This window comes from Neopsephotus bourkii, unplaced genomic scaffold (assembly GCF_033783945.1).
Source record: "Neopsephotus bourkii isolate Nb327-2 ecotype Australia unplaced genomic scaffold, CSIRO-AGI_Nbou_v1 NB_1634, whole genome shotgun sequence".
NCBI lineage: Eukaryota > Metazoa > Chordata > Aves > Psittaciformes > Psittacidae > Neopsephotus > Neopsephotus bourkii.
Genome location: NW_026902109.1, coordinates 10238941 through 10252090, shown reverse-complemented (window position 1 = coordinate 10252090; position 13150 = coordinate 10238941). Strand labels below are relative to the sequence as shown.

Genomic DNA, 13150 nt, shown 5'->3' with positions numbered 1-13150 from the left:
GATCATTTTTGATAGCTGGCAGTCATCAGTACAGCACGTGCAGTGCAGCCCAAACAACACACAGCCTAACCAAGCTATTGAGAACACACCAGAAGTCTGTGCTCTCCACATACACAGAGCAGCAGCACTGTGGATAAACAGCCTACACACTTCCCCTGGTAACACCGACCTGCCAGGAGAACAAAGCCTTACCACAGTTAGGCTGGCTCAGTGGCTAGTAAAAGTAAGAAGTTACTTGTGCCATAGTTATTTCTATATACAAGAACAGGGGAAAATCCATGGTTCTTGAAACCATGTATGAGTTAGCTCTTAAGAAGCACTGCTCCCCAAAGTACAGAAACAGTGGAGAGCCAAGTACAATGGATGCCACACTATATTAGGGAAGAAGTAATTTTTCTGTCTGGAAATACAAGAGGCCTATATAATATGCTTTAACCAATGCTTATTTGGATGAGGAAGAAAAAGTCCATGTTCAAGCAACAAAGTTCCTATTATCTATGAATTAGATAAAAGAAAGAAGAAGAGGCTCTTTGATTTTTCAATTTCAAAAGTCTGACAGCTACTCAGAAAGTATAGAAGAGGTACTTACTTAAGAACATGTGCTTTTGTCCAAGATACACCATGCAAGGGCATATACCAGTACTAGCACATTGTGAAGTACCAGTGCATACTAATGCAGTTCGCTGCGTCTTTATCTGACAGCATCTGAGGTGAAATAAAGAAACCACATTGCTCTGACAAAGGATAATTTAAATTCTTACAATTCTGACCTCGCTACTTTAGATCCAAAAAAGACTCCTGTGATCAGATTTGCCTACTTTAAATCAATAATCATTTAAATCCTCACTACTGTGTCCTCATATTGTTAGTACTGTTTGCTTAACACCCCTCCTATATAATTATGAGGGCACCACAACTGCGACATTTTCAGTTCCTTGTTGCTATTAAGGACTTCTACCAGTGAGTGTACTGCTAGCTTCTTTTGGATCATCCCACACGCTGATGTACAATACTTCAGTCCAAACCCAGGCATTAAACTAGAACTTTTAGATTTAGCAGTGCAGATACTCCATGCAGTTGCCAGGACTAAGATTTCAAACAAAGCCTAAATTGCTCACATTAAAAAGTTGTAAGATCTTACACAGACATCTAAATCAGTACTAGATTTTCTGGTGCAATTAATCAGACAACACCTTTCTTGGCTGCTATAATTACAGATTGTCTTATCTAAATCCGCCACGCTATTCCACTAATTCTGATCATTATAGATGCCCTTTAAAACTCTGTTAAATGTAAGAGAATTTCTGCATTATGCAAAATGGTGGAGAAGGAGAACACTAATAACCCTGTTTTGCTAATAACAACAACAAAAAAGCACCTGTACTAGGAAATAAAGAGTTTGAGACAATCTTGACAGCCTCTGCTGAACAACAGCACCATTATTTACTGTGGCAATATCAATGGGATATTTTAGAATCCATAAAAAAAGGAAAGAAAGAAGTTAGCACAATTATGATTTTTTTTTCCTTATTTCTGGCCACTAAAGAAGCCTTTTTAGTTGGATTTTTTCAATTGCCTTCCAATAAAAAAGGAATAGGTTTTCAGCATTTATTCCCCCATAGGTCTAAGTAAGGGTTATCACATAAGTGAAGCTCTGTGGAAAACAGAAATACCCTCTGTATTGCCCCAGTCATTCCTGTTCACCAGGCAAGGCTCTCTCTCACTCCCTAAGCACCTTGCACAGTACAGGGCCACCATGACCTGCAGTGAATTTCACCAGTACTTTTTCTCCAAGGTGCTATGCCTTTTCCACCTGTTTTCCTGACTTCTGTCCTGGCAAGTTTCCAGGGTCCCATATAGGCAGGTTTCCCATGCACACTGCAAAGCTGCCTGTGACCTGCTATTCTTTCAATTTCCACTAGATGATAATGCAATTGCTTAATGAATATGCATGAAGCTGCCAGGAAAGATGTATTTAACTTTGGCATGGGAATTCATCTGTTTCTCTTATACTGCAATCTTGTTTTATTATTCAATTTGTGTTGTACCTGATCTAATTGTAACAGAACAAAGGACAGATTAGATTTCTTTTCCTCTCTGTCTCTCTCTTCCCTCTCTCCTCCCCCTTTTCCTCTGGCTTTGTTTTCCTTCTCTCTCTCCAGCCACGTTTTACCTGTTGATTTTGCTCGTGGACAGCTGTCTGGTCATCCTCTCTGTATGAAGCAATACTATGGGCTCTTTTCTTCCTATCGTCTTCCAGGACATACCAAAGATACCCTTGTGGCCCAGAAAAGCAGTGTAATGCCAGAACCAGAGCACATCATTGTTGCTTGTAACAATCAGGTAAATGGGCGTTCTCTTTTTGTACCTTTCTCAGTATATATTTCTTAGATATCTTAAATTCACTCAAGAGGAGCCTAATCTCATCATTGTTTAGAAACACAATTACCATGCTACGTATGAGCTCACTTCTTACCAAGCGTTTGCTGTCAATATTTCCAAAAGATGCTTCTGCAGCATTTTTGTCCTTAGCCCACATTATGTTCCAAATACAGTGATGCAGAAAGGAGGAATGTGGCAGAATGCATTTGCTTTCTCATTCAAAAAAACCATGTTTATTAACAGAGATGAAACCACAGAGAAAAAAAAAAATCTTACTGGATTGCATTTACTGGAAATGCTCTTCTCTTGACAGTCAAGCATTGGCACACAACACACAGCATATATGTCACCATCCCATCTAGGGGGGCCTAAGCTATACCTGAAGAAGACAACTCAAGTGCAGGCAGAAATACTGGAACAGTAGAATGAACCTGCCTCAGTCAAAAATTCTGTCATGTAGCAGTGTATATTGGCTAGGCAGAGTACCTTATCACCCAGCTTTGCATTTGTAGTATGAGAGCCATGGCTACAGTCTCCCTTGGAATGGAGTAGATGCCAGTGCCCCCTTTTCCAGGAAGTTCTGTTCCTCACCTCAATGGAAAGTTTTCTAGATTCTCTATGTTATTTTTAAACAAATAATACTATGGAAATTATTTAGATCCTTCCTGATTTTATCTCTTCAGGGTTTTTTAACCTTATTCAAATAAGGTGTGTTTTATTTGAGTTTAATACACGGTGTAAGTCCCTTATAGCAACCAGCATTACAGTGGTGTAAAAACCCAGGACAGGTGAGCCCTGGGCCAGTCCCCAGTGTTTATGTACTCCGTTACCTGCAGGCCTAGCTCTCCAGGCAGGACTTGAGCATCTCAACACCTACCCAGGCAAAAGCACGATGTTGGACCAGTAAGGGTCCAACCCATCTGTGACTGTTCCTCTGACTCCTGTCATTTTTTTGCAGTTTTTTGTTTTGGATGTTGTCATTAATTTCCGTCGCCTCAGTGAGGGAGATCTTTTCACTCAGTTACAAAAGATAGCCAAAATGGCAGAGAATGAAGAGGAAATGCTGCCTCCAATTGGCCTGCTGACAACAGATGGAAGGACCGAGTGGGCAGAGGCCAGGACGATCCTTATGAAAGGTTAGCAGCAGCAATTCCAGCTTTCTCCATCATCTTCCTCCTCATCATCATTGCCTTTCTCTGCTGGGAGTGAACAGTACAGCAAATATAGGACTGAATGTGCAACCTCACTGCTGAATTTTTCTAGCAGGAGGAAATTCAATACCTGTAAGTGTTCAGATGTATGTTGCCAGGGAATCAGCAGAAATGGTTTGACTCTTTGGCTGTGTATGTTTAAGTGTTACGCCATGTATATAGCTCTCATTCCATTCTTCGTTTTTCATCACATGAATTACATTACATCAGATTGTGTGATTTGTCTCTTTCTTCACATCCATTTTGTACCAATAGGAATGATGGATCCTCTTAGCTTTTGGCAACTATTTTTCATAGCATGGACTTTTTCATCTCATCTAACAAAGGCATCTACGAGTTAACACCTATTGAATCTAGCTGTATACTCTCTCTAGTCAATAGAGAAAGCCAGAAAGTACTAGGGTTGATTAATCCAAACCTTAAGGAAGTATCAAGAAAAGGTGACACCAGTTACTCTCTGGGGATAGTTCTCTCTTTCAACAACAGGCATCATTCAGCTGTCTTGGATTCTGGACTTGAATGCCTGACTTTGAAACAGATGAAAATTAAGAGTGGGATTAGTCGCCTGTATCACATCACACCTTATATATTTGACACTGAGGCTAAGTGATGTAAATGCCCTCTTTTTGCCATTATAGAAGACTTAAATATTCATTTTTCTCTCCTGAAAGAAAAACATTCAGTCATGTCTTTTGCTCCAATTCATCAATGCTACAGAAAATATTGCTGTTTTATCTATGCCCTGGAATATACAAGTGTTGCCGATAGTCTCAAAATATGTTTACCATCTCAAGGAAGATCTTTCATTTACTTATTCAAGTTTATCTGTGCTTATAATAGCTTTATATAGATAAACACACAAACACACTTAAAGTCCTAGCACTGTTACATGGTACCAGTCTAATCTTCAGGCTTTCTCCTCCCCTTCTTTTCTTTTTAAAACAGTAGAGAAAAGATTCCCTATTATAATGAAAAGTGAGAGAAACCCTAGTCATTTGTGTTACGCCACTCTTTGAAGTAAAGCTGAATACCTTGAAAACTGCAGGAAAATCATCTTTGTAAACCTCCATTACCCTAAAGAAAAAGGACAAAATAACAAAACCAGCAGAACCATCTCTGTAGTGGGTTTGGATTGCCTGGTATTTGCCAAAATATTCGTTTTAATGACGAAGAAATCCAACTCAGTTATGCAGCTGAAAAAGCCCTGCAGATTCTGAACTAGCAAATATCACAGCAATGTGATGTGAGCCTTCTCTAATCTAAGCAGGAATCCCATCCTAAACCATTCATACTAGCACAGGTCCTCTATACAGTATAATGCATTGTTGTTACACATAGATACATGATTATTAACAGCCCTCTTTCTTTTCTGTGGCAAAATGTTCATAGAACGAACAGAGGAAGAGAAATGCCTCTAGTGAAGAGCATGAGGTGAAGGGGTCACTACAACTGTTCTGTATGGGGCAGGGAAAGTGAAGATGTTTTGGGACAGAGAAGACTTATACAGCACTTTGCAGAGGTTATGAAAGAAATATGTGTATGGGCCTGCACAGACCTACAAGTAGAGGACAGGTCTTCAAGGTGAAGAAGAAGCAATTTTAAAACCACAGCCATCATTGATTTATGAACACATTTAGTATTTTAACTGTGTTCAGGCTGCAGAACTAACTCACTCCCCTAAGTAGAGGAAGTGAATTCTTGTTGCTATAGGGGCTGCTGTCCCATGCATACTATAACTGAATTTCATTCAGAGCTGTCTTCTTATATTTTCCTTTTAAAAACAAAACCCCAAGCCTCCAAGTAACTAAAAGCTGACCTGCCGATTCAATGCAATTATGTGCATTAGAAAGGCAGAAGGACAAGAAACATCTTGCAAGGCTTTAGGCTTATTCTCATGCTTTTCCTGTTTCAGCTCTTTCTGAAAATATTTGTTTTCCATCCCAAGTCATGGTTCATGAGTTCTTGCACAGCTCATTGCCTGCTTTACATGATAATTTTTTCAGTGTCTGATCAGCTTTCTGGACATATCTGTTTCTCTCTGTAAGGGCATCTTTCCCCTACTTCCCTGTTTCTAGCAGAGCTTAATTTTCTTCACTCTAATACCTAGACTCAAGATGCCTGAAGCCGTATGTCAGAATAAGGTCTTCATATCTGTCAAAGACATGTAAGCAGCAGCCACAATAAAATACAGAACTCTGCTTCTGTGGGCAAGGGAAGACAACACACTGTGCTCTGCCAGGTGCCCGCACAGTACTCATGAAGTCAGGCTGGCACCAAACAGCAATACACAGAGCTTCACCATAACCTGAAAGAGGCCACAACTCCCCCTCTTCTCACATATTTGTGCTCTGTTTTACCACATTGCAGCTACAGAATGAACCTAGGTGATAACACACATCTGGGGCTCTTTTTCTAGCTCCTCACTAACCTATGTTACTCATTCTTGGGAGGGTACATCTTTTCTTACTTTGAAAAATGCTGTTCTTTCAGAAGGTCAAGCTACTTCTTGTATTTACAGACATTAAAAACCTGCACATTTTAAAATAACTCCATATTTTAAATACAAATCAGAATTACTTCTTTTTAAATATTTCTTCCATCTTTTCAGCTAAAATCATCTCCGGGATTAAGAACAAATTTATTGAACTTAGCACAGACTTTCAAGAAGGTTTGATCAACCTGAATTCATACCTTTAGTTAAGAATATTCTTAAACAAAAACATCTAACAAAACCAGCAGATGAAAGCTAATCTGTTAAGAATAGAAGGAATTTTAAGTTGTTTGAAAGGCCTTTTTCCTTTGATCTTGTTAACAACCATTTAACAGCAAGTAATGATGTTATATGCTTTTGAATAAACCAAGTTCTCATTATAGGTTCCACACCTTTATCCTTTCAATTAAGAACTGTAGTAAGTGCCCATGATTAAATACTTCCTATGCCTCAAACCAGCCCCCAGAAGCAGGCACACCTTCATTTTCCTAACATTTCTGAGTTAAAGAAACTGAGAATAAAAACCCCACATAAATATACCATAAATAAGGAGGAAAGCACTGAACACAATGTAAAAATAGCCTTTGTAGTTCACCTGTAGCAGTAAGATTGACAGGATAGGGAAAAGAAACAGAGAGACAGAAACAGCACATTTTATTCAGCAGTGTACTAGTGATAGGAGGAAAGAGGAATGTGGCAACCCATGGTTTTGGCAATATCATGCTCAGAATCTAAACATCACAACCTCGTCTACAGATGTTTCCTCGTGTGATGTGGGCAACATACACAGTCCAGGGCTTATTTCTCTAAAGTACTAGAAATTAAGTAGGATAGGAGAAAGAAATTTAATATAAGAACACAAAAACAACATGGGCCCTGCTGTTCTGTGTCCAGAAAAGGATTTTAATGAAAGAACAGCATGAAACCAGCTGTTCCAGAACAGAATACTGCAGCAATAGCGTGAACATTGAAATTCTCTATTTTCCACCTGTCCTCACTGTTATGCATAAGTAAGCGTTGCTGGTGTTAAGACTAAAACAGATCTATCTTGCAATACAATTACTTCAGGAAAGGAAAGGCAGAAAAAGAAAGTGGATATTATTGAATCATATGAAAGATACACAGGGATACTGCAAAAGTTAACACATGAATAATGCCTCAATGTAACATTTCCTTGCACTGATACGTTCTGCTGTTGAGAGAACTCTGCAGATACCAGCTCTTTGCAGAGTCAGGGTCAGATCTTCAATGCTTTCCAAGGCAACAGGGTTCCCAGCCAGCCCTGCACTGCAGGTAAGAGGATGTGAACATTTCACTTTTTTATCCCCAGACTCTACTAACCGCGACTCTCTTGACATGATTGAACGGTGCATATGCCTTGTGTGCCTGGACAGCCCAAGCGGGGTGGAACTCAGTGATACCAACATGGCATTGCAACTGCTACATGGGGGAGGCTACCACAAAAACGGGGCCAATCGTTGGTATGACAAACCGATGCAGGTAAAAACCTCACAGTATTATGACATTATTTGCACGCAATGCCACCAGGTGCCCCCATGGTAGGGACCACTTGATTCTAAGTGGGAGAAGAAGAGAAAGGTGGTGTCAGCATCTGCCAAGGCAGGGCTGGTGTGAGCAGCACTGCTCCTTGCAAGGCAGCAGAAGCAGACCTACTGCCTCGCTGTAGTAGCGGGAGTGCCTTCTCCAACACAGGTATGCTTTCACCTCACCTGAAATTGCCCTTTGCACTTGTGGAGGCAGAAAGATACAGAGATATACAGGAAGACATCTAACAAAAAAACCCAAACCAGTGTGCATTCAGTTACACCAAATCAAATTAAATAAAAATTCTGTACTAGCATCCCAGAACAAAAAAGGAAAGCATAATAGCTTTCTGTGTTTCCTCACAGATTTTCCTGACAACCAAGAAATACTACTGCTTATAATTTAGCTACCATTAAGTTCTCACTTAACAGAGTGTTTACTCATTTAGTGACATCCTTGTTGAGACTTTACTGGAAGTATCGATTTCTCCAGTGCTTTTGCCTTTTTCCCCAATCAGATTTTGATTGTCATAGTAGAAAGGGTTGCACTGTTATTTTCACATTTTGCAATAGACCCATAGCGAAGCAATGTACTAATCTCCAACTGTCAACAATGCTGACACCTCATGAAAAACTGAAAAAAGCCCTGATTGATACACAGCTCATGACAAAAGCAACAATCATTGCACATCTAAGAACAGCAACACGAAAAGAGAAACCCCTAAATTCACCTGCACAGGCTTACCCCAGTGCAAATAAATTCCAATAGTCATTCCTGATTCATGCCATTGCAAATGATGTTCTTAGCAGAGACTATGTTTATTACTAGATGTGTTTTTTAAGAACAAACCATTTGTCTTTAGCTAGAACCCTGTTATTTGCAGGTCCACAAGTTGAGATGTTTCAAGTAGCTGAGAATAAACAAGATACTCTTTTTGTTTATGATCAGAAGGTAGCAGAAAGCACATAAATTTGCCTAGTATAAGAGAGCTTCATACATACAGATGTATTCAGGCCAGAAGTAGTCCAAAGACAAAGAGAAATTCTTAGGGGGAAAAAAGATCTCATTTTCTTTCATGCAAACACTGATTATGCAGGAAGCCATTCTCACAGGACTCTCCATACTCTTCTACAACTTTGCAGTAAGGCATCAGAAAACGCCCAGGTAAACTTGCTGCATCACACACCCACTTTGTGAAAGCCTCATGGGAACCAGGGAGGCAGGATGAGAAAGTTGGGGCTGTTCAGCCTGGAGAAGAGAAGGCTGCGTGGAGACCTCATAGCAGCCTTCCAGTATCTGAAGGGGGCCTACAGGGATGCTGGGGAGGGACTCTTCATTAGGGACTATAGTGGTAGGACAAGGGGTAATGGGTTAAAACTTAAACAGAGGAAGTTTAGATTGGATATAAGGAGGAAATTCTTTCCTGTGAGGATGGTGAGGCACTGGAATAGGTTGTCCAGGGGGGTTGTGAATGCTCCATCCCTGGCAGTTTTCAAGGCCAGGTTGGACAAGGCCTTGGGTGATAGGGTTTAGAGTGAGGTGTCCCTGCCCACGGCAGGGGGGTTGGAACTTGATGATCTTAAGGTCCTTTCCAACCCTAACTATTCTATGATTCTATGTGTGACACAAATACATGGACTGAACTGAGCAGGAGAAGTCCAGCCAAAGACACTTCAAAAGAAGCAGGGGAAAAGTCCAGGAAAAGGACAGGAAACAAGTGAGACAAGTTTGAGTTTTGTCCTAGACATCTGCTTTTGTTTGGGATGCACAAGTAACCAGCCACATGGGGGTATCACAGAACTACAGTGCAGCAGATTAAGTCTCACCAGTCATACCATGCGTACACAATGAAATCAGGAATGAAAGCAAGTAAGAGGGAAATGAAGAAAACACCACACAAAAAATGAAAGATGGAGGAGAGCAGTAAAGCTATGAGAAAGCTATCAAATAAGGAATAGTTTGCTCATTTGATACGATTTTTAATAAAATGTGATCCTATGGGACTTCCCAGATACAGAAGTGCCCCCAGATGTGGAAAGAGAAACCCAGCCTTTCTATTGTTGGGCTTTTTCTACCACAAAGCAAATGCTTAATCTCATTTTGGGACTCCAGTGGGAACTGCTAAAATTCAGATTCTCACAGGACTCAGTCTGAAATAACAGCATGAAAGGTATCCAATGCAGCACCATTCCTGGGACAAGAAAGTCTCCTGCAGTAAGTCTGTAAGTCACCCACTGATCTGTAAGTCAAGAAAGTTCCTGATATGAGCAATAAGAAAACCACAGGAGAACAACATCTTTTTTTTTTAGGTTGCCATCATGGATAACTTACCCACAACATGATTTATTCCCTATATATCTTGCACTTGTTCTTTTCCTTGCTTAGTTTGTGGTAGGAAGAGATGGCGTCTGCGGTACCGTGTGTGAACATTCCCCTTTCGATGGCATCGTACTGGTGCAGTGCACTGAACACTTGCTCAAGCACATGTGAGTCCCCATTCAGTACAGCTATTGTACCCACTCCGGGAAGCCTCTGCCAATGGCAAATTCCCCCTGATGTACAGGGCCATTAAGACCCATACAACTGCTGGAAACCAGTCATTTGCCTGCTAAAAAAAACAGTGTTTTACAAAGACATTATTGCTGTGACCTTAATGACTTTTCTCTCACAATTCAACAGGAAAGAATGTTCCAAGAAACTAGTCCGAGCTGATTCAGTGACCGAGCTTCCTGCTCCACGGAGACTAAGATGGAAATGCTCCCCTGAAATTCAGACACATTTGGCATCAGCAGCAGAAAAACTCCAAAGGTAGAACAGATGCCTCATTTTTGTCAGCAATGATTGCAGTGTGGGAATTGCCCAGCATATTGCCTGCTGGCATGGGTTTCCTCCTAGAGAGCTCCCTCTGCCCTCCCACTTCTCCCCATCTTCCCAAGCTGGACATACATAGCATCTCTTTGCTTGACAGCAACCTAAATGGCTGGAGCTACTTCACTGTATTCAGGAATTGCTTCACATTGTTTTCTTTCCATGTAAATATTATGAAAGTGAAAGACCACTGTAACAACATTTGAGCTCTATTTGCACAGGATGCAAACAGTGCAGGCCCTCTGGCTTTGAGGATGCATTCTATGGGTTTCACCTGACTAAAGCCAAAGCCAGGGCAATGGGGTATGTATATGGCACAGCAGAAAACAACTAGTTTGAATAAACAGTTTGAATTCAGGAGTATAATTTGTTTGCATCCATGTTACTGCTACAAAGGTTAGTTCTTTTGACTGTGTTTGCAGACTGTAAAATATTTGCATGGTATTTGGGAGGGGTGGATGGCAGTAAGATTATTTTTTTCCCCTCAAATTATTTCATCTCAACACTCAGGCCTGTGCTCTCCCTGCAGAGAATTAACGCATTATCTTCATGGTCAGCTGTAAGTATGTCCAGCGTGACTGCGTTAGATGAGACCTCGAAGTGGTTAGAAGCATACATGAGAGTATGAAGACTTTCAGGATGCAGAGTAATTCCTTTTTGGTTTAAATAAAGGTAGCAGTCTTCTACATTGAAACTTGCAAGGAGCTTACAGCCGTCATCGGGTTTTAAATACACCCATTTCCCACGCTAGTAAATCTCATATACTTGTTGGGAACAAAGGAGCCCCGTGCTTAGGCTTCAGGAGCAGAAACACTAGGGTTTTCTTTAAAAAAAGGTGTTTTACTCGAATACTGAAATGAACAGAGTGTGACCCAAGTGCCACAGTTCACGTTAAGGCTGCAGATAACAAGCCCAGTCTAGAGCCTGTATGAATAAAAGTTACCGATTAGGAGCAAGTTACCAAAGGCAGGGGCTGTCTGCAGAGCAGGAACCCACTCATCTCCAAGTGGGCACAGGCAGGAAATGATGTCTGGGTTTTACTTGCAAATGGAAACAGAACAAGACATTCTTGCGGCTCCCCCCACAGTAACTACCTCTGCTTGTTTTCCAGGATAGTAAATAACCTCGACTTCATTGCCTACAAGTTTGAAAACTATGGAAAGGAATTTATTAAGAAACAGAAGATTAGCCCAGATGCCTACATTCAAGTAGCACTTCAGCTGGCATTTTACAGGTAAGGTTAATACAACTCTTAGGAACAAGGCAACACAAGAGGAGATTCACAGTCTGTGGGGTCTTTGGTTTTTTTTTCCTCAGCACCCAAACAATTGCCTCCTGCATGGCAATGAGTGATCTTGCTTCTTGACTGTAGGTCAGACAAGAAAGAAATTGCTCTGAAACACAGCACTCCTTTTTTTTCACTTCTTTTCCCTCTCCTTGCTCTACCTTCCCATCCCTGTGTCTTACACATACCATTCCCAGCTGGCATAGAGAAGAGAGTGAGAGGATGTGGCAGGAAGTAGCTGCCAACCTTGCTACCCACAGCAGCAGAAGCAGCCAGGGAGTCCAAGTCTGTGGAGCAGAAACACATTTTTACCACTTTCTCCCACATAGTCTGGGAGGAACTGTGGCAGTAAACCATAGATCACCTCATATGCATCCCTTGCACCGCAGGGCAAAAAGCATTCAGAGGGAAAATCCTATAGCAGCATATCAGGTCAGAGTTCCTACACAGGATGGTAACTAATGATGCTTATTTCTTCACAGGAATCCCAAAATTTTATAACATCCTCTAACTTCCAAGGTATTATAAAAGTTAAATGCTCCTTTCTACATAGTCAGAACAGCTAATGCTCCAGGCTAGAGACCAGTTGCATGGTTTCCTGCAGAACAGCCTATTACACGAATAATTCTTTATCAAGTCAAAGTAAATCCTGAACTGGTCTTTACGTATTCAAAACCAGAGATGCCTACACATTTTGCATGTTCCATTAACATCTGTTAGACATCTGTTTTGTGTATTCCATTAACCAAACTCCAGCAATGACCTGGTCCAACGTTTTCATCTGACCCCAGCCAGGATATAAATCCCATGGATGCAACAAAAACCTTAGGGTAAAAACCTACGTTCTGAGACCTCTGCATCAACTGGAAGACACAGTAGGTGTCCCAAAGTAAGGAATAGAAGCTATATACCTGGACCCAAATTAAAGAATAGTCTTCAGTCTCTGTTCTATTAGCTATGTGGGTTTTCATTCCAGCTCGTAGTCTCAAATAACACCCTTTTAGTTTTCTATTTTTCATTCACACACAGAGTGCATTTTTTTTCTAGTTTTAAATAAAACATATTTCAAGCCCATAAGTAAATGATTAATTACACTATTATTTTATGATGCAGTACAAATAAAACATTCCTTGAGATCTTTCAATAAATTTTAGCTTTACTAGCCTTGTTTTTACATAGGAGGTCATTTTTTACTGGCAATACATAACTAGAATGTATACAGCTGTATGCAGCTCTTCGAATTAGAAAGGAGTGAGCATCCATCTCTTTTAAGTTTCTTACAGAATTCTATCAACGTTAAGATGAATACTATGCAAAGAACAAAACTGCTGCTTGGTACAATAAAACGTACTCAGGCTGTATTTCTTT

At 40.6% G+C, this 13150-nt stretch overlaps 1 protein-coding gene and 1 long non-coding RNA gene across 2 annotated transcripts in view; both read left to right on the top strand.

Moving 5' to 3' along the window:
• Positions 1–13150, top strand: part of LOC133223239 (uncharacterized) — a 318819-nt gene that overhangs the window by 160598 nt on the left and 145071 nt on the right. The window lies entirely within an intron of this gene.
• CHAT (choline O-acetyltransferase) overlaps positions 1–13150 on the top strand; it is a 35523-nt gene that overhangs the window by 9452 nt on the left and 12921 nt on the right. Inside the window, exons 6-11 of the mRNA XM_061373774.1 lie at positions 2163–2343; positions 3341–3518; positions 7415–7584; positions 10015–10115; positions 10309–10437; positions 11609–11731. Coding sequence (XP_061229758.1) covers positions 2163–2343; positions 3341–3518; positions 7415–7584; positions 10015–10115; positions 10309–10437; positions 11609–11731 — 882 coding nt within the window. The remainder of the gene's footprint in view (positions 1–2162; positions 2344–3340; positions 3519–7414; positions 7585–10014; positions 10116–10308; positions 10438–11608; positions 11732–13150) is intronic.